The sequence below is a fragment of the Hippoglossus hippoglossus genome, chromosome 24, assembly GCF_009819705.1.
Source record: "Hippoglossus hippoglossus isolate fHipHip1 chromosome 24, fHipHip1.pri, whole genome shotgun sequence".
Taxonomy (NCBI): domain Eukaryota; kingdom Metazoa; phylum Chordata; class Actinopteri; order Pleuronectiformes; family Pleuronectidae; genus Hippoglossus; species Hippoglossus hippoglossus.
The window spans coordinates 4,332,267-4,351,772 of NC_047174.1; the positions used below are offsets into that span (position 1 = coordinate 4,332,267).

The following is a 19,506-nucleotide window of genomic DNA, read 5'->3' on the forward strand; positions in this document are numbered from 1 at the left end:
GTGTGAACTTCTTTAGGATGTAGGATGTAGGGAGGGCTTTACGAAAAGGAGACTGCCTCTTTGGATGCTTATTCACTGTGACACATCGTGTTTTATTATTAATATTATTAGTATTACTATTATTATTATATGTTCACAAACAAACAACAAGACGTGCCTTCATAACTGTAACCAAACACGACTTCATTGAAAATCTCTAAAATGCCGTTGAGCATCTTCTATTGTTTTATTAGTGGATTCTTTTGTCCCCCCCCCCCCCACCAAATCCGGGCGCTTTTATTTTGAAGCGGTACTCGTGCGGGGGCCCCCTGACCGGACCGCGTTGGACCCGCCCCCCCCCCCCTTTTTTTCTCTCCACGGGTATCGCCATGGAGACCGCGCGAGAGCGAGAGCGAGCGCGAGGCAGCTGCTGGAGCCGAGTGTTTCCGCTCAGCGCGAATCAAAGATCCCGAAGAGCCGAGCGAGGACGAGGGGCGACCGGAGCGCGAGCGAAGCAGGAAACACACTCACGTCCTCCCGGTGTTTGACGCACCGACCGTCTCCTCCCCTGGGGTAGTCTCCGGTCCCGACACACGCGTGAATGTCTCGAATGTGAACGACGGAGACGGAGCTGCTCACCCTTCGCGTTGGTGAGTGTTGTGTTGTTGTTTGTGTGTGTTTTTTTTAAAAGGCTAATCACACGCAGGCCACCTCGATCTCTCTCTCTCTCTCTTCCTCTCTCTCTCTCTCTTCACCTCCTCTTCCGTGTTTTTCTTCATAACGCGATTACGAACAATCACAAAAAATGTCGCCCGCGCTAGCTGGCAACGGTTGACAACTCGCGAGGGAGAATTCGCGAGTTGTCAAAAATGTTCTGTTAGCGAAGTGTGCCGTTGAAGCTAACCGTGACACAGGGCTCGAATACGTTAACTACCCTGTTACGTTCGGCTACACAAAAGAAGATGGCCTAGCTTGACAAAAGTGCCAACAATTACACTATGAGGGGGGGGGGGAATTCACGCAGAATAAGAGGGAAACCGGCTCCGGCAGCTGTCCGTCTATTCGCGAACAGCTGTAATGGTACATTCGGGTCATGTGGACAATAATCGGAGCTAAGAGGTTAGCTATAAAAAAAAAAAAAAAAGACGCATACAATTATTATTAATGGTGTATAAACATCAGCTCAGATCAACCTCCAGTAAGTGTGTGTGTGTGTGTGTTGCTGTGCCACTTTGTTATAATGGGGTCGCTTTGTTTTTGTCTCTCTCTCTGTGTGTGTGTGTGTGTGTGTGTGTGTGTGTTGGCAGCCCCCCCACTCTTTGTTTAAATAGCTCGCAGTACAGTTGCACGTGTCGAAGCGTGTGACTCTGCTTCACTGCCGCTGTGAAGACACCAGTATAGTCCACGTTTGTGCTTCAGTTGCAGGGATGTATGTGTACTGGTGAGTTTCTTATTTAAAGGGTCGCTTGTTGGCAGCGATCGCATCCCCCCCACCCCCAACCCGCCCTCCACTCCTTGGCTTTTCGGTTCCAAGGGAAAGTTTGAGTCGTTAGTTGGATAGAAACACGTGACAGTTGCAATAAGGGAAAGGGGGGGAAGTGTAAATGTGAGCTGATGTTTGCTCATGAGAAAAAAATTACAGTTTTGCGAAACACAAGATATCAAGGGAAGTATCCAGGTCTGAGAATAACTGTGAAACCAGTCTTGCTGAGCTGTGTCTCCTATTGGGATGTGACCAATGTTTTCATCAAGTGTCGAGTGGAGAACATAATAAATCTGCCATCTTTTTCGCATTTTGCATCATTCACGTCGTTGGTATCTATCGATTTGATGTGGTCATTATCGATTAAGCTGCAAGTTATTGTCTTGACTTATTGATCAGTGGGTCTGGCCAACATCAGAAGATTTACAGCGTTGAGCGTGATGTTGTGATCAAGTTGTTCCTGTGTATTTTAGTTTACGTGCGTATTTGTATATTATCTCTGTGTAGCATTGTAGTATCTTGATTTTAAAATGGTTTTCCTTTGTCGTTTAGTGGGTGTAGTGTTCCCATAAAAGGTTTGCTTTACATTTACTTTGGTCTGTGTGTATTGTACTGGTTTGGGTACCAGACATGTAAAATACATAGACATTTATTAATATATGAAAGTCATTTAGTTTTACATTTAAGAACTGGATCGGGACAGCAGATGAAAATGAGCCCAAACAGCTAACTCGGGCTCGTGTATCTTATTTTGTCTGTTCTATTTTCCTCTATTGAAAAATGGCTTAAAACACCATCCAAATAGTTATTAGATCATTTTCTTTTGACCTCTAGTTGTACGTCCCTTTATGTAGTTTCTTATTCCATAGTTACGGTAGATTCTAGTTATAACACACTGACCAAACAATGTTGTGTTTACACTGAGTCATGGCTCCACTTTAGCAACTGTTGTTTTATGTGGTGTGATGACGTACCTGGCTGCTTCTATTATTTCCTGGTGTTGTAACCCTATCATCTCACACCTTTGAGCTGATGATACTCTATATTAGGTGGTCAAACATACCCATTACGTAGCTGCCTTTATTTTGTAACCGTTGTCACACATTTGACTCCCATTGTTCAAATTGCCTTCTTCAGTTTTTACATGTTGTACATGCCCTGCTTTTCACACAGTCACCAGCAGCTTTCGTGGTTCTCAGTTTAAAGTACATTGTGTAGTTTCGTTGAAAGTTTTATGATTCCCAGTTCAGCATTCACAGCCTTTTTCTGTTTGACAACACAGCTCAGCGAAAACATCTTGTGGGCAAAGATAAGAACCTTGTTTGGCCTCAGTCCTATTTTCAAATTTCCCGACATTTCAACATAAGCTATGCCAGTGTTCTCTCTTATTTTTAGTGTTTCCCCTTTTGGTATCGTCTCTCTCCTCGTATCCTTTTTTCTCTTTTCCATTTTCTTGTCTGTTTCTGTCCCCTTGCTTGAGGCGGTGCAGAGGGATGCTCGGGCCCTGTGGGGCTTAACACTACAAAATGCTTGACAACAAAGGGTCTTCTCTGTGCTGCCATGCAGAGCCCCATCTCTGGGCTCCCTCCGCAGGCCCAGACGGGCTCTACCAGCAGGAGTAGCATTGGGGCCTATCGGGTGGAAATCTCCTCTCGGCTGTTTCTTTGGCACACTGAGCGCTCTCTGTTCCCGGACAGATGCCTCCGCTGCTGCTCTCCTTGGCTCCCTTTGCATTCCAGGAGCCCCGGGCAGCTGACAAACTGCAGTAACAGCCTGCTGGCTGGCTGGTTGTCTATGTGCTGTCTGAAGTGCAGAGTTGCAGAGTTTTTTCCCCCTAAGTAGACGAAACATACTAAGTATTTGTGCTGTAAAAACACAACTGATTAAATAACATTGCTTTTTGTGCTGCAACTAATGACAATCACAGTGCTTATGGTGACCGATTAATCTTTATGATGCTCCTCAGCGCTGACGGGAAGTCTTTTGTAATTTGTATAGGGAAGTTGTGTTGAAACATTGATGTACTTTTTTACATCTAGGAAAGTCTGACACACACAGGGCTGTATTTAATATGAAGAAGGAATGTCACATGTTTTGTATTGAGTCTTTTAGTCCATGTCTCTCTTGGATCTGTGTGCGTTTATATATTTTATTTCTCTACATGTTTTTATTAAATCGCTTTAGTCAAGCAAGCCAGATAGCGTATGCTTTAGATTCATTTATTCCTAATAGTTCTCAGTGCCTTCAGTTTGACAAGCTCTTATTCTGTTAGATTCCCCATTGTAATGCTACTAAATATAATTAAAGTATACATCAATCTCAAATTACTTTGTAATGACACTGATGGCTTTTTAAACCTGCACACTTTGATTGAACACACTGTTACCTGCACATAACTGTGATTTGGGGACGCTAATGTTGGCTTCGTGCAGCTGCAGGCAGGAAGTGTTTGTACGTGTGGTTGGATGCAAAATCTAGTTCCAGGAAACAGAGGCTAAGTCTCTTGAAGTTTAAAATAGCAGCACTGTCTCTAATGTAGCATGTCAAGCTCAACATCTTACAACATCTTCTGACAGAAAACTCACACATCTGACTTTAAGACTGGGAAGCATGTCTGTGCTGTGGCTGTCAAACTGCCGGCTGTGTTATTAATCAATAAAATGCATGAAAATTAAGTCAGCACATCGTAAGATCTGCAAAAAAAAAAAGTCCTTCAAGCCTCGGAGTCTGGACTGTCTTGTTCTAACTAATTGGAACACTGTGTTTTTGTGGCACCTAAGCACGGAGTTAATGACTTTTTCTTTTCTCAGACGATATTGTGTGAAAGCAATTAAGCTAATTCTGCTTAACTTTTCAGTTCGCAAACATACCGGCCATTTAATACTCGGCCGTCAGCTCTCTGAGGAGGTCAGCGCTGCATTATAAATGCCATCCCAAGTGGTTATTTACATCCCAACAAGTGCCTTTGAACAACACACGTGTTCCTTCTTGTCCTGCCTTTGACTTTTGTTCGTCCTTGTTTTGTCCCTAAGACGAGTTAATGTAAAGCCTCTCGGTAACCCAGGCCTTAGCAGCATCGCTCTGATCCCAACATGAACAAATGAGAAAGCGCCTATGGATAAAATGGCTGGCACAGGTCCCCCTGCATGTGTTTCCGTCTGGCTGCCCTTTGGCTCAATGCAGTAACCTAACTGTCCAGCCAAAACAGACTTGCGTCACTCTCTCCCACTGGTCTGCACCACATGCAAGTACCGTTCTCCATCCCGTCGGCTCTTTGTGACATCAGAAAGGTGGCAGGCGGTGTGGGGCCCCTGCTGTTTGTGTCCTGGAAATTTTCTGCCAAATTAGATTGTCGTGATCTTCGGTTATTTGAAATCTAGCCTGGTGAAGGACACTCAAATGTGGAAGCACCAGCGGTAGCACACAATGTACAATGGTTCCCTGTACAGAGAGGAGACATACACACTGATTATCAACACATTTTTCTCAAACATGGTTTCTGTCACTTGTGGTAGTTCTCATCAGATTGGTTTAAAGTAGGAACTTGCTATAAAAATGGGGTGAAACTTAATGATTGACAGCTGAGAGTGGCTAGCGATTGGTCCAGTACTTGTATCAGAGGGAACTCGATACCCCGGCTCTACGCCACGATTATTCTGGTTCCAAATGAAGTGATCAGCTCATGATGGCAGCATTCGTATCCAGGATATTTTGGCATAAAATCTGGATAGTCGAAGGAAGTGGAGACGTGTCATCCATTTAAAAACACAGTCTGAGTCTTTGACAATGAAATAGAAGGCCATGGATTTCTGTTTAGTGAAGACAGTGTCCGTTCTGTCCTGCTGTTTTGTCCAATACCTGAACCACTTACTAAGGTCTGCAATCCAGTGGACTCCCCCTAGAAGCACGTAGTGCTATTTGCCATCCGTGTGTGTTTGTTTACCGTAACTTCCCTCGACACATCAGTGCCAGTGGCCACACGGTAGATTTGCAATCAAATTTGTGGCTGTCTTAAGTGCAGCCATGCCATTACTGTAGCCATTAGCTCAGTGGCCTTGTGCGGCTGTAATGGGCCCTCGGCTGCTGCCTGCCAGTCGGCGAGTTCCCTGCAGAATGCTGCTACTGCTGCTTCACCCCGAAGTCTCTGCAGCAACATAACCATCGCTGCCTGCACCTGCATCTCATTTAGGTAATGATAGTGCACGTCTGGTTGTATCCCCCAATCAACCGACAAATGTGCTGAGGAAGTTAGTGAGTCATGGTCGTGCAGAAAGGATGTGGGGTTGTTTTTGTTTTTGTTTGTGTGCATGTGGTTGTGTTCATTCCTTCCACTGTTGGTGTTTAAAGTGTTTTGCCATAACTGCAGTTTATTAGACGGCTATTACTGGATGATATTGACTATAAATGATACTTTACATTTATCAACGTCTCACACAGTATTCTCGGCCATGTGGGTGCTGAAAACAAAATACAGGGATTTTTCAGAAAGGGGCACCTGATCAAGTTATCATTACATAATTTGTCCATCAAACTTTGTTACCGACGTGCAGCATATGGCAGAGTAGCACCACAGCTGAGCCGACCATGGAACAGCATCTGTTTTTCATTCAGCTGTAAAAAATACCGTGTCCTCCACAGCATCACTCTTCAATAACTACATTTGGGGAATCCCTGCTTAGGAAGGGTTTGTTTGTATGCTTTTATACATTTTGCACAAATAATTGATTCTCTTCGAATAATGTTTTGCTGATGAGCGACACTGGCCAAACAGAAGGGATTAGTTCCTTTCCTCACCAACAGGGTTTTCATTAAAGTTGCAGCTGTAATCACTGTTTTGTTTTTGTGCTGACTCTCCCTCGCACGTTCTTAAGCCCTCCTCCCTCTAACGTTGCTACTCATCTGCTGCAGGGATAAGGTTTCCCCGTTACATCATCTATAAGTCTAACGGCTGGTTTATTTAGTTAGATTCTGAGGCAGAGCGATGATTGAAGATTAAAGGGGAAATCAAGAGAAACACTCGTGCTGCAGTTCCCGCCACCAGTGTTCTTTAGAAAGGAGAGCTGGAAATTGGTTTACGTCTTGTTTAAAGATGGTATAAATAGTAGGATGCAGTTTTCAAGGAATCAACGCACGGGAAGAGGAAGTACACACAGTCGTCCATTCAGTTATTGTTATCAACTGCAAAACAAGTGCATGACACGCAGAGACACGCAGTTTCTCTTCCTGTCTTTACACCGTGGCTCGCTCTCTATCCGCTCCTGTTTCTCTGTGTTGCGTTTAGTTACGTAATCCTCACTGAATGTTGATAGTAATCTGTGTCCTTCCTCCCCCCCTCCCTCTCTATCCCCTACTCTCTATGTGGCCCTGACAGGTTAAGCCGTAGAGGACTCTCGCTGGTCGCCGGAGGAAAAGATGTGCGATGGAATGGTAGCGTTTCAGACGAGAGCCCCATCCTCCTCTTCTTCCTCCACCTCCTCACGAGCCCACAGGCTGGCTGCCTCCGCGCTTCTCCTCCTCTTCACCCTGCTCCCTCATGGTCACGCATCAGGTAGGACACAGACGCTCTTTCTCTGTCTCTGCTCCCACGTGATACAAATCGACTAAACGGCCATCTTTGCCCATCTCTTGTAAATTGATTGAGTTTTTTTTTTAACTCGCCTCGCAGGTCAGCTAGATTGAATTGGTCTCCTTTACCCTCGGGTCGATCAGGTTGCTCTGCCTCCGTTAGGCAGACGAGTGTTCGGGGGCTCCCACCCACTCTGTGAATCCATTCACTGTCCTAATGAGTCACAACAGTTTTCCTCCGCTATTGAGTGGAAGAGAGACAATGTTGTCTGTGGTCACATTGCTGTCATAAGGTTTTAATCAGCCATGACATTTAGCGTCCTCTGAGAGCTTTTAGCGCCGCTAGCCAGCTTTGGTTATTACCCCACAACGGCCGCCACAACAGATCAGGTTTTTGTTCCAGCCTGAAATGTTAGATTATTATCTTTGAATGTGACGTTTAATATTGAACTGTGGTTCAAGGATAGAAGTTTCATTAACCAGCTGATAACACGTATTTATCGATACCTGCAGCACAGATAAAGCCTGTGTCTTGTTTCCTGTTAAGGAACACAATGCCAGTGGCTTGTACTCGCTGAACCCCTTCACTTGTGCCAGCTTTCCTTTCACTTTAGCCCTCCAATATTCCAGTCCCCTCCCCCCTCGCAAACACACTCTACCTCCACACATGCGCTACCCAGATACACCGACACACACACACACTCTCCCCACACATCGGCAGCTTGTGAAATGTGCCAGATGTCCTTGCCACAGAGAGAAGGCAGATTGTGTATGTATGAATGAGTAAATGTGTGTGTGTGTGTGTGTGTGTGGGGATGAAACGGACATTGGTTTGAGGGCAAATTCAAATTCACTGTAACATTTTTGTGATTACCGTTTCAAATTTTAATTCGATTGCAGCGCTTTGAAAAAATACTGTCCAGCGTCAACCCGAGCAGGTGCAGAATACAACGTGGGTTTGTTTTGCATCAATGAAAACATGGTGGAACGCAGCGCTTCATGATAGTTTGGGTTCCTGTAATCATTTAATTGATTTTCTTTCTTTTAAAGCCTAAATGAATAATGAATGTGTGTGTGAGAGAGAGAGAGAGAGAGGGAGATGGGCGGATGGGCGAGAGGAGGGCACCGCTGATCCCAAGTGTATCCTCTCTCTCTTTCTTTTGCTCTTATGTAACACACATGATTCATGTTGAGCCCAGAGGGGCTGGTATCATGCTCACGTTTTAAATCCAACACACTCACATTCACTGCCTACCAATACCAAGGAAATGTCCTCCAATGCCCACGTGCTCTCAGTGCTGTGAATGTGTGTGTATGTGTGAAACCGCATCTTTTTACGTGTGTGTGTGTGTGCGCCCCACGCTCTGTGTGGATGTTGTACATAGAATAATAAAGAGGCTGTCCCCAGATATCCTTTGTGTCACTATACCAAAAGGCAAACCCTGCACCGACCACGTTTCTGACAGTTGGTGCATTACACCGGGACAAATGTACACCCAAGAATTTTTTCCCAGTACCCATAATGCAACTGCACCTGTAACACTAGCCGGTTGATGTAAATGGGCAGATAGTTATCAAGACTCCACCGCTAAGATAAATTCCAGCTGTCTTTTTAAAATAGACTTTATGAGTTATGAGCTAGAGAACTTTTTTGACCTGCCATCTTATCAGCTTCAATCAAGCTATTTTTAAAAAACGTTTGTTTTCATTTTGGCACTGTCATTATTATACATCATGATTTACCTAGTTTACAGGAAGGCAATGGGACATTCTACACCTGAGGGAACACACAGTACAAAGGTTATCTTTGTACTGTGTTTTTGACATTACTTCCTTATAGTGCACCTGGTAATAACTTGTGCTTAGTTCCAGGTCATGAGTTGTAGCTCTTTAAAAATTATATATTTACTTAATATTTTTCTCTCTTGTATTAATAGATAATAAGAGATAAACTCCAGTGGTTAATTTAAAGGTTTCAGGGTAAACTTTAATGAAATAAATATTTTCCCATAACCTGTTGATGATGTGTGAGTGTAATATTTCATATATCAACCAAGACATGAGTTGCAGCGTTTACTGTATGAAAGTATGAAATTAACTCTTGATTTTAGACAAATTACCACTAAGGCGATGCACTCGTTTTAAAGGCTGTAAAATTTGCATGTTATTACTTCTCCTCTTCACCGGCCTCTCTCCAGCTCAACATACATAATTCACATAGGTAATCCCTCGACATGTTCCAGGATGGAGATTGCTAAGGAACTTTTCATGAATATGAAATTTCATCACTGCTGACAGGCTTATTCCAGACTCGTACAAATGGCAGTGAGTGGCACGAATAGAAATGGATACTAAAAAAATACAGTGTGCAGCATTTGCATACTAGCGCTTCAGCCCCAGAGACCAGAGAACAGCACACGCTCTGTGCTGTTTGTGTTGCTATCTGTCTTTTGAGGATATTAGTCCATAAAAAATGTCATTACATGTCTTGTCAGTTGTGGGAAATTTGCTGTAAAGACTAATGATGAACTGTAAAGGTTGCGACTCTTTGCTCCTTCATTTCAACATAAAAAGGAAAAGCTTTAAACCTCTGTTTCAGGGGTGTTGTGCTCTTTGTAGAAAGGTCAGGACAACAATTTATTGCACCTGTAATACGCTCTGATAGGACGTAGTTATAAAACCTTCCAGAGCCGAGGTATTTTTAGAACCAATCACTGTCCAAGTCGTGTCTTTTTTATCTGACGTTCAGCTGTTCATTGTAAACAAGATTAGCAGCAGGGTTTCTGCTGAGCTAATGCCAATGGCTCCCTCAACTTTGTGTTTGCGATTACTGTGTGTGATTACAAACTCGTCCATGATTCAGGACACTTTTTCTTTTTCCCCGAATGTTGCAACAAGCTAAACAAAGCATCCTCTGCATTCAAGCCGAGTGTCTGTAAACACACACAGCTACAAAGCAGCACCTCTGCGTCTGTGTACGAGGATAAATGGCATCAGTGTGGAGGATTTTCAGGGCACGGTGCAAATATCACTTGTTTCGTGTCTCTTCTGAGTCTATCTGACATTCCACTGATGTTGGCTGCATAGAGCACAGTTCCTAATGTGATGTCAGTTCTTCACAGTGAGTCTTTGTGGTTTGTTTCAGAGGAAGTTGGCCCAGACAGTGAGTCAGAACTGAAAGAGTAAAGATGGGAACTGTTCAAGTGATCATGCAACATGTTCTCGGCTCTAATAGTGTCATATGTCAGGAGAGAAAAAACACTAACCCTCCTTGTAGGTCCAGTTTAATAGATATGTGATGTCCACTGGAAACCCATTGTCCTCTGTAGTTGAGTTAAAGCTTTACATGAAAGGCGTCGGCGAGGACCAGAAGTCTCCCACAAACAAGCCCGCTGTGTGCTCTGTGAGGGAGTGACGTTTATGTATGAACATGTGTGAGAACGGGAAATAGCTTTCCCTGGGCCTCGAAGAAAAAGTGGAGTCATAGGGTAAAGAATAAGAGCGGAGGGAAAGGGGAGGAGATCAAGTACGGGAGCAGAGAGCTGCCTTTCTAATTTCCTCTGAGATTTTTGTTTGTTTTTGACAATCGATTGTCTATTCTTGGCTCGAGTTGAATACATTCCTCTCTGTCGGAAAAGAGGTCTATTGCAGACAGAGCCCATTGTTTTTGGCTGTTCTTGAATCAGTGTGCGTAACCAATTCAAGGAGGTTTCCTTTTAATGTTGAGTTGCTTCGGGAAAAAGACTCCCTCCTTTTTCTCTTTAATGATATAGGAGACTCCAGTGGCTAGCATAGCGTCACTGCTCTTACCACAGAGGAAAATATCTGAATGAGCCATTCCCTACTTCTGGCAATCTTCAAACTGCTGTGGTCCTCGAAACTTGTTGCGCACTGTAGTTCAGGGGATTTCAAAGTCTGAGACTGAGGGCTTCTCCGTAGACAAGGAAAAGAAAAAGGTTCCCCAACATCCCACCTTAGGAAAGTTTGTCCACAACAACTGGGTTGGACGTTTTCGTTCTCATACACACAGCCACTGCAGAAAATGTCAGGAACATGAATGGACTACAGTGTGAAACAAAGAGCCTTATGTACAGTAGCTGTGACATAATTCCAGACTAAACCAATTATACGAAAACAGGTCAGTCTAAAGGCATTTATCAGTTTCTCCCTCTGGGAAAGTGTGAAACAGTAAAGTTCCCCTCTAACCTCGTAAAACCAAATCACTTGCATTTAGGCTATTTTCTAAGATCTTCCTTAGATAACTAATGCAATATTTTTTCACTTCCTTTCACCGAGCGTCCCCTGGAACTGTTTGGAACCTTCTCCCACTGTAAAAAACCTCTCCTGTAGCCAAACAAAATGGTGTGTGCCAACAAAAAAAGTGACGGTGAGTGAGTCGGCCTGATCGCTGTTGTGTTCCAGTCCTTGCAGAAAGTTTGCTAGGAAGGCTGGGTTTACAAACAGTGAAATCCAGTGGGGACGGGGGTTGCAGTAGGTCCTGTGCAATTAACTAGAATAGTCCCCCAAAGGCCTGTTAGCAAGGCGTTTAGAAGGCAGGAGCAAAGCAACACATTGGCTACCGGCTCGTCTCTGAAACGTGAGAACAAAGAGGGCTTTTAGGGGCAGCGTTGGAAGCCACAGACCAAACTGCGGCAAGCTGCAGCTCCACTCGATCACCAGTCTGCAATTAGGACTGCTAACTCACTCTGTGTGTGCGTGTTTGTGCGGCTCGGTATATTGAGCACAGCACAGCCCCATTTCTATGATGTCTCTGTCCTCCCCCCCTCCTTCTCTCTCTGGCTCTCTCCCTCTCTCTCGTCGTCTTTCTTTAAGGCTCCAATCATCCAGGTGCAACTGGAGCCCATTAGCGGCGGTCTGCTCGAATCGGCCGGCCTCTCTCTTTCATTACCTGCGTGTTGATCACTTGAGAAGTCACTCTCCGCTCTCACCCCGTGTCATCGAAACTGCTCTCCCAACCAATCAAGCCCTAAAGGGAGACTTCTTTATTTTTTCAACGCCTAACCTGAGAAAGAAAAGCTCCCATGGAAACGGATACCGCAGTGCAGACAGTCGACTCGAGACAATTTTGCTGACTCTTAACTGTTGACCAGACAGTTCCATTACTTTGAGAAGATCCCAGATGGCCGGGATTACAGTTATCTTCATATCGCTCCCACCTGCCTGCAAACACTAAGCTCATCGTGTGATTTTCATTGTTTTAAATCCAATTTAATGTTACTGCTCATTGATTTTACAGATTTTGGGATGTAAGGTTTAACATTTTCTCCTGCTACATGCAGTGTGCAGCGTGTGTGTGTGTGTGTGTGGTGTTCTGGCCACACGCTGATACATGTCCACTGATGAGAGGTGCTGTGTTCAAGGTTAATAAATGTCGAAGCAGGGAGTGGTGGCACCGACGGCATATTTCACTCCGGCGGCCAAATCTGATAACGCACAAAACTAGATGTGCACTCAGTAGAGCACATACCTCCACCAAGGCCCGACAGGCTCCTTAAATCCAATCAAGCTGCACCAAATTGCACAGACTCATCGATATCAGTCCCCTAAATACGCCTGACTTTTTTTCCATCAAGTTCCATGAAGTATTCTCTGGGAAATCTGGGAAAACATCAAGAAATGTTCATGCTAATGCCACAAATGTAATGTTAAACGTAGTCAATAAAAACACCATGTCACTTTGAGTAGTACAAAGCTTTGTTTTTTCGGGGGGCCTCTCCACAACGTGAGGATTATTTTTGAAGTTACATTAGGGCTGAGGAGAGGAGAGGCAGTTTGTAAAATTATTTCCCAGTGAAATGTGTGTGGTTGTCTGAAGCAGCAGGCAGTCATAATGATTTTCAAAGGGCCTCATCGGAGGGACCAGCCTGCTGAGTAGAGGACATCTCTGACTAATGAGCTGCTAAATATATCCCCCAGTCTCTCCTGTCTTCTGTCTTCTGTTGCTTTTGCTTCTGTCCTTTCTTTCAGTCTTTTATTCATTCTTTTTCTCAAGTTTTTGTCTGTGTTTCCTTTCTGTTTTATCACCTGTGTTGTGCTGTTCTTTTTTAAATTTGCATTGTCAAGCTGCTTCCCTCAATTACTTTCTGTTTTTGTCTTTTAAAAAAAAAAAAATTCTGTCTCAGTCTCGTCTGTCTCTCGGTCCCCCCCCCCTTTCTCACTTCTTTGATGTGGTTTTCAGGCCCACTGAAACAGTGTGGGCCGATGTCTTCGTCACATCGTTAGTCAACAGCGGCATCATGTTCAAACATGTTCAGCAGCTCACACATGAGGCACACAGAGCATCCTACACACATGCTGAATTGGCCAATTGTTGAGACATCCACGCCGTGCAAGGACTGTGAGCAACAGCACTCACAGAACAGTCAAGTCGTACCACATGAATGAAAGCTCCATATCTCAAGACTTTTAAAACATTTACATGCTTTTTCTTTAGCTGCCTGCATGATAGTGATAAGTTGAGCACAACAGCAGTTTTGTAATTGTCTCTATCAGCAAGCATGGTTATCAGCTGCTCCACTGGAGTGTGAATGCATATTTTCATGACTCGACATGTCCGAGCTGTGTGGAGACCGTAGAAATTGGGGGAGTATTGCACTGCATCGCGTAGAAGCCCTTAATCTGTAGATTCAGCTTTTACCCTTTAATGCAACTTTAGCTTCATCACAAACTCATGATAATATGTGCTAGTTAAACAGGTGTCACAAAGTGCATTGAGGCTAATTAAACACAGCAAAAATGAGAGCAAATTACCACATATGATGAGAGACATTCTAACATTGAGATGTGGGGAAGGGCTGGGCGATCCTGACACACTTGTGTGTCCGGTTGTCATGAGTGGAGGCGGAGTGCAGCTGTTTCTCTTTAACTGACTGCAATTCTGCAGAAATGGCTCAACAACTCCTGTCTTGTTTTTGGGCCATTTCAAGTTCAATGGCTGCTTAGTAGAGATTGTGAATCAGGAGAAGAGAGGCTATGACACACCACAAGTCCTGATTCATTCCTGATCATCCTCCAGAGAGAAGTCAGGGCATATAGTTGGATTCAGAACAACACCCCTGGAGGGAAGGGATTAAATGCCTCGCTTAAAGATACTTCATTATTGTCTGATTTATAGGCCTCAACCTGGGTCCCCACCAAAACAGTCTGTCTTCCCTAATGTCTACACAACTCATTTCACATGGCTAGAAGTCAGTTTCAACTGCCATTATGTTGCACATGTCACATGGTTTTAATTTCCCTGCAAGATTTTTCTAATTAACACCTACTGTATCCTGTTTACATCTTATTATTTGGTGTTTTTCTCTTTGTTGTCTATCGTCCCATCCCACAATCTATCCAGCCCATTAAATGGAGATGTATAGTGGCCAGTTGGCTTATCTCCACTCTAATGCCCTCTGTCCGTATTACATCATCTGAAACAAATAGCCAAATGGTGAAGGTCTTTGTACAGGCTTCGCTGGCGTCCATTTGGATAATTGTGTGAGGATTTATGAAAAGTCTGCCTGTCTCTGTATGTCTTATCTGTATTCATTTGCATATCTGTCTGTACAGGACAGTGGATTAATAAATTAATCCTTGTATTTGTATTCAGTTGAAAAAACTCAGAGTTCAAATGTTCCAGAAAACTCAACCAACAAAGAAATGGAGACATATGAGCAACTCTCAGCAAATATGAAGTGTTTTTTATTAATAAATGACACCAACAGATATTGATACTAGAGTAATATCGAGTTTATAGTTTAATTAATAACAGGTTGTTTTTAACATGTTATCGCTAACAGCTTGGGTTTCTATGTGTGAGCCGAAGTCATAGTTACTTCACAGGTCGGTTGGCATTGAGCCACAAATTTATTAATAACCTAGTTGACACATTTGAAAATAACCTGGAACGTGCTGCTACCTTGTGATGTTTTTTGAGTTGAGGCTTAACGAGCTACAACAATTATTTTAGTATGTATGAGTCAGAAACTGTATTGTTTTGCTTACTTCTCCTTTCACTCTCGCACAGTTACAAGTTACTCAAAAGTACGTGTGAAGTTACCTTGCTGTTCATGCTGGCGAGAGTCCTGTCCTGGGATCGGATGACGACAAAGTTTCAAATCTTTATGTCCACAAACAGATTGCTATGTTGGAGTTCCAGCCGGCAATATAAACTGTACTTCGTTTCCACCTCTATGATAAACACTGTCCATGGACTTTGTTCTGACAACAATATATCTGAGATGTTTTATGACTTCAATTGAATTTTCAGAATCTTATTATTATTCTATGATTAAAAGGAAAGTAGATAGTTGCCCAGGCTTGATATATTTTCTTGGGAATATTTTGACTGGTCTCTGTCTGGCACCTGAGTATTGTAAAAACCTTACGGATGTTTTTGATAGTCCAATCAGGCCAGCGATGCAGCTGGATTTCTCCTGGTCCTCCTAATGGTCCATTGTCAATATGAGAGAGTTAAAAAAACAGAGCGGCAGCGGGGCATGTAGGGGCTGAGCACAGGCCGCCACAGTCAAGGTAATTAATGGGAAACACGGCACGAACAACAAATGGCATTCCTCTTCTCTCAGCAGAACAGGCTGCGAGTGTTAAACTGGCCTCTGATGCTCGTGGAGCGATTTGCTAGAGCAGTTGCTCCATCAAAGTCCAGTTGTGCTTCATTAGAATGATGATGGACAAACACTGAGCTGCAACAATGACTGTGTTGTTGGATCACTGGAGATGTTATTTACAATGTAGGACGGTCTCTTGTCTTCTCTGCCTGGTGGGGTTTTGCATAATCCTGCATCCCTCTGTGTTAACATAACCAAAATAAGAGTCTTCCTGCTCTCTACAATGTGACTGCTCCTTTCCCCCCCAGCCACTGTGGTGTCTGTAGTACAGTACGTGCTGTGCTATTGCAATGAACCTGTTCAACAAACAACCCAGGCGTGCCGGATAGGTTGAGATAGATAAGTTGGCTCGAAAAGAACAGCCAGCTGCAGCCAGAGCTTTTTTGTCTCAGTGCAGTTTTAAAAATTTCCATTTTATTACAGCCAGACTTAACACTGTCTTCACCAGGGGTCGGGATTATCTCCCCAACTTTCACCTTCAACAAATTTCCGAGGCTCGGCACTCACACATCTCTGCGGGCAGGCGGGCTCGGACTGTTGTAATATGATCAGCCCACAGTTGCATTGACAGTTTTTTTTGGGGGGGGGGGGGTGTAATGTGTGTCTGTGTGTGTGTGTGTGTGTGTGTGTGTGTGTGTCTGAACACATGCACGTGTGTGTAGGAGGGGTCCCACACACTCTTTTGTTTTCCTCTGAAAGCTGAGTAGAAGGAATGTCTGCCTCCCAGCTGTCCTCTGGAGTAAGGGTGATAGAGAAAAGGGGGGAGCTCACTGTTTGCCTCTGCTAACATCCTCCCATCTGTTAAATAAAGGCAGAAAGTGCATGTGTATGTACGCCTGTATCTTTAGGGGGTTGAGGAGAGGGTCACACAATGGTGGTACTCCCCACCCTCCCCCCCGGCCCTCACCCACTTTGGCCTCTTATGCATATTTAACCCTTCAAATGCAAAGTTGTCTGTTGTGCTTTTCGGAGGCACGCTGCTTAAATCTGTCATTGTGCCCCGTCCCTCGGTGAGCAGGGACAATGGGGTGTAATGGCAGCACACGTGGCTTGCTAAATGAATCGCAACAGCAGGGAACGAACGGGTGGGGGAGCAGGGAGGATGTTTTTGTCTTTTTAGGGACCTTCTTCGCCATGGGTGTATGCATTATGTGTTTGTTCATGTGTTTCAGCTGCAGGAAAAGAAACAAGTGGTCGGCTAAACGCTCAGTTCCGAGGCCTGCAGCTATCAGACTCGTGTTTTGTGGCCAATTTCCTGTTTACAGTAGATGTGACGCTGTTGGCTTTGGCGTCGGTGGACAATACGGACATCGCTTGGCCTTTTGTAGGAGTGTGTGGAGATGACATGAGCGCCCACTGTTCTGTCTGACACTGCGATTCATCCACTGTGGCCCTAACCATTCACACAACAGAGGTGTAGGCTGTCAGTGAGTAACAAAAGCCCTGCTGTTTACAAAAGCGCCCCTTTGGGACACTCGCAACCTCCACTTGCAGAGTGAATAACTGTCTGCCTGCATCTGTTTGTAGTCAGGCTTTTATATAAACGTGCCGTCACCTCCATCACACTGCCTCCCTGTTCTTCATCCTCCTCGTCTTTTTTCCTCCTCCTCCGCTCTTCCTCTGTTCGGTCCCTTCACCTTCTCTCGGAGGTCCTTCAGATGCAACAACAGCCCCCTTTTTCTAGGGAAAAATTGGTTTTCTGTGTCTGCGTTCTGTCCAACCTACAGTAGTACAAGTCCACCTTTTTTTATTTCCCACATCCTTTCAACACAGAATGCCTCGGTTGTCTTTCTTGCTTTTCGCTCAGGGCTCAGCTGTTGCGAGTTGCCAGAATATGAAAGCAGATATTTATGTGTGACTGAATGACGACCTCTAAGCCGCTCACAGCAGAACATGACACTGGTAGTATCGCTCACCCAGACATTAAGAGTCCTATGTTACGGCCCAGTGTCGCCCACCCGTGTCAGCGTATTGAGTTGTGTCACTTCAAATGGTTTGAAGTGCCTCACACTGAAAACGTATCTGTGATGAAAGAACGAAAGCGAGTACAGGAAACTTACTCTTAACCCACACACACTCACCAAAGAAGTCAAGAGTCATGATCACATATTATTTCATAATGTATAGAAGTTTACTAAAGTTATAGAATCTTTCTCTTTTGGCTCTTTTTATGACACAGTACACGAATCTAGTCACTTTGAACTATAGGACTTCCACTCACTTCAAAGAATGGAAAGCCTCCTAACTTAGAAACAGTTTGCCTCGATGTAATCTTCTTAAGTTATCTTTTTAAAACTAGGGTTTAGGGCCGACCCACACGCTTCAAGGCTGTTTTTTAAAACTATCATATGTAATACCACAAAAAGTAATCATTTATCCACAGGACGTAAATCAAATCAGTTCACTTGTGCTATTTTTTTTTTTGACCTCTCACTTGGATGTGATATGACACATGGGTGAACACGCAAATTTCTTCTACTTCCTCTTCTCCACTGTGAGGATATGAGGCTGATTGAACATCCGAGCTTGTATACCTTCGTATTTTGTACGTATAGTATAGTGTACCTGGTTTGATTCTATTAGCGCTCCCACCAAATTCACATTTTCCTGTCAGCAGGTTAATAAAGGTAAACATGTCTCTCTTTATCTTCCCACTATCCACCAGTGGCAGAAATGAATGTGGAACTGTCTTTGCAGCACTGTCCCACCCGTGGGCTCGGCTGCACTGTATTGCACTCTAATAACAACAGCTTGGCTAAAAATCCCATGGATTAGTGTCAGAGAGTTTGGAACGTGGCAAAATACAAAAACACCCCTGGCCCCAAAAATGACAGCGACATCATCAAAAACAACAACAGCGACAACGGAGGACTCGGAGGGGCGGCCAACAAAGGAACACAAAAACATATTTACCAGGCCAAAGAGAGCATCATCATCCCCTCTGTCTTTAGCTTAATCCAACACACAACCCCCCCCCCCACCACACACACATTCCCCTGCTTCCCGACACACTTGAACATGCGCGCGCACAGTGGGAAACACACCCTGTTTTATAGCCTATTGTTCTACGGGGCGACCAAACAGCTGGCTGCAGAAGTCATCACTATCAGATCTGCTTGAGAGCGCTCCCGGCTCGTAATAGGAGGATAATTAGAATTTTTAATTTGCCCGGGCAAACAGGGCTAAAACCCGAGGCTCCCCCTCCCCGCCAGGGTTCTCCTCAACCCACCCCCACCCTCCAGCTCTTAGCGGGCGAGTGCCGTCAGTAACAGATGGTGAAAGGGAGATATTCACAGCCAGGAAGACACTTCATAGTCAGGCAGGGGATTTAACGCCCCCCCCCCCCATGTCCTGAGGCTCCTCCAGCACAGCCTTAAGGCGCTGGATGTTGGGATTAGCAATCAGCCCCATGAGCGCTCTGCCCTGGCCCAGTTCTCCCACTACATCACGAGCATTTCTCCGACCTTTTAGCATTTTAAACACTTTGATCAGCTTACAGTTGTGCGCCCTTTTTATGTGTCCACTTTATTTAACTCGAGTAAACCTTGAGTCCAGTTGGTCTTCGGTGGATATTCACAGGATAATCTGATTTAAAGCACAAATTTTCCCTGGACATATCTGTAAATTTAGATTTAATGCAAGTATCTTGTTCTCACCCACTTTGTCCACGAGATTTCACAAGGACCCTCGTGTCTCTGTCAACAGGTTTCAAACTTCCCCTCCCTTCTCTTGAGCAAACTCTGAACATCAGACCAGTGGGAGAACAGCTTGTGTTTAACTGTGACTCATTGCCCTTCCTCATAAGCACAAAACATGGTGTGCTGAAATCCACTCTGGCGTTGCTCATCG

At 44.4% G+C, this 19,506-nt stretch overlaps 1 protein-coding gene across 1 annotated transcript in view; it reads left to right on the forward strand.

The window, feature by feature from the left end:
* The first annotated feature begins 415 nt into the window (after positions 1-415).
* The window catches only part of susd6 (sushi domain containing 6), a 29,920-nt gene continuing 10,829 nt past the window's right edge, over positions 416-19,506 (forward strand). Inside the window, exons 1-2 of the mRNA XM_034580281.1 lie at positions 416-629; positions 6,834-7,010. Of these exons, the coding sequence (XP_034436172.1) occupies positions 6,875-7,010 (136 nt within the window). The 5' untranslated portion in view covers positions 416-629; positions 6,834-6,874. The remainder of the gene's footprint in view (positions 630-6,833; positions 7,011-19,506) is intronic.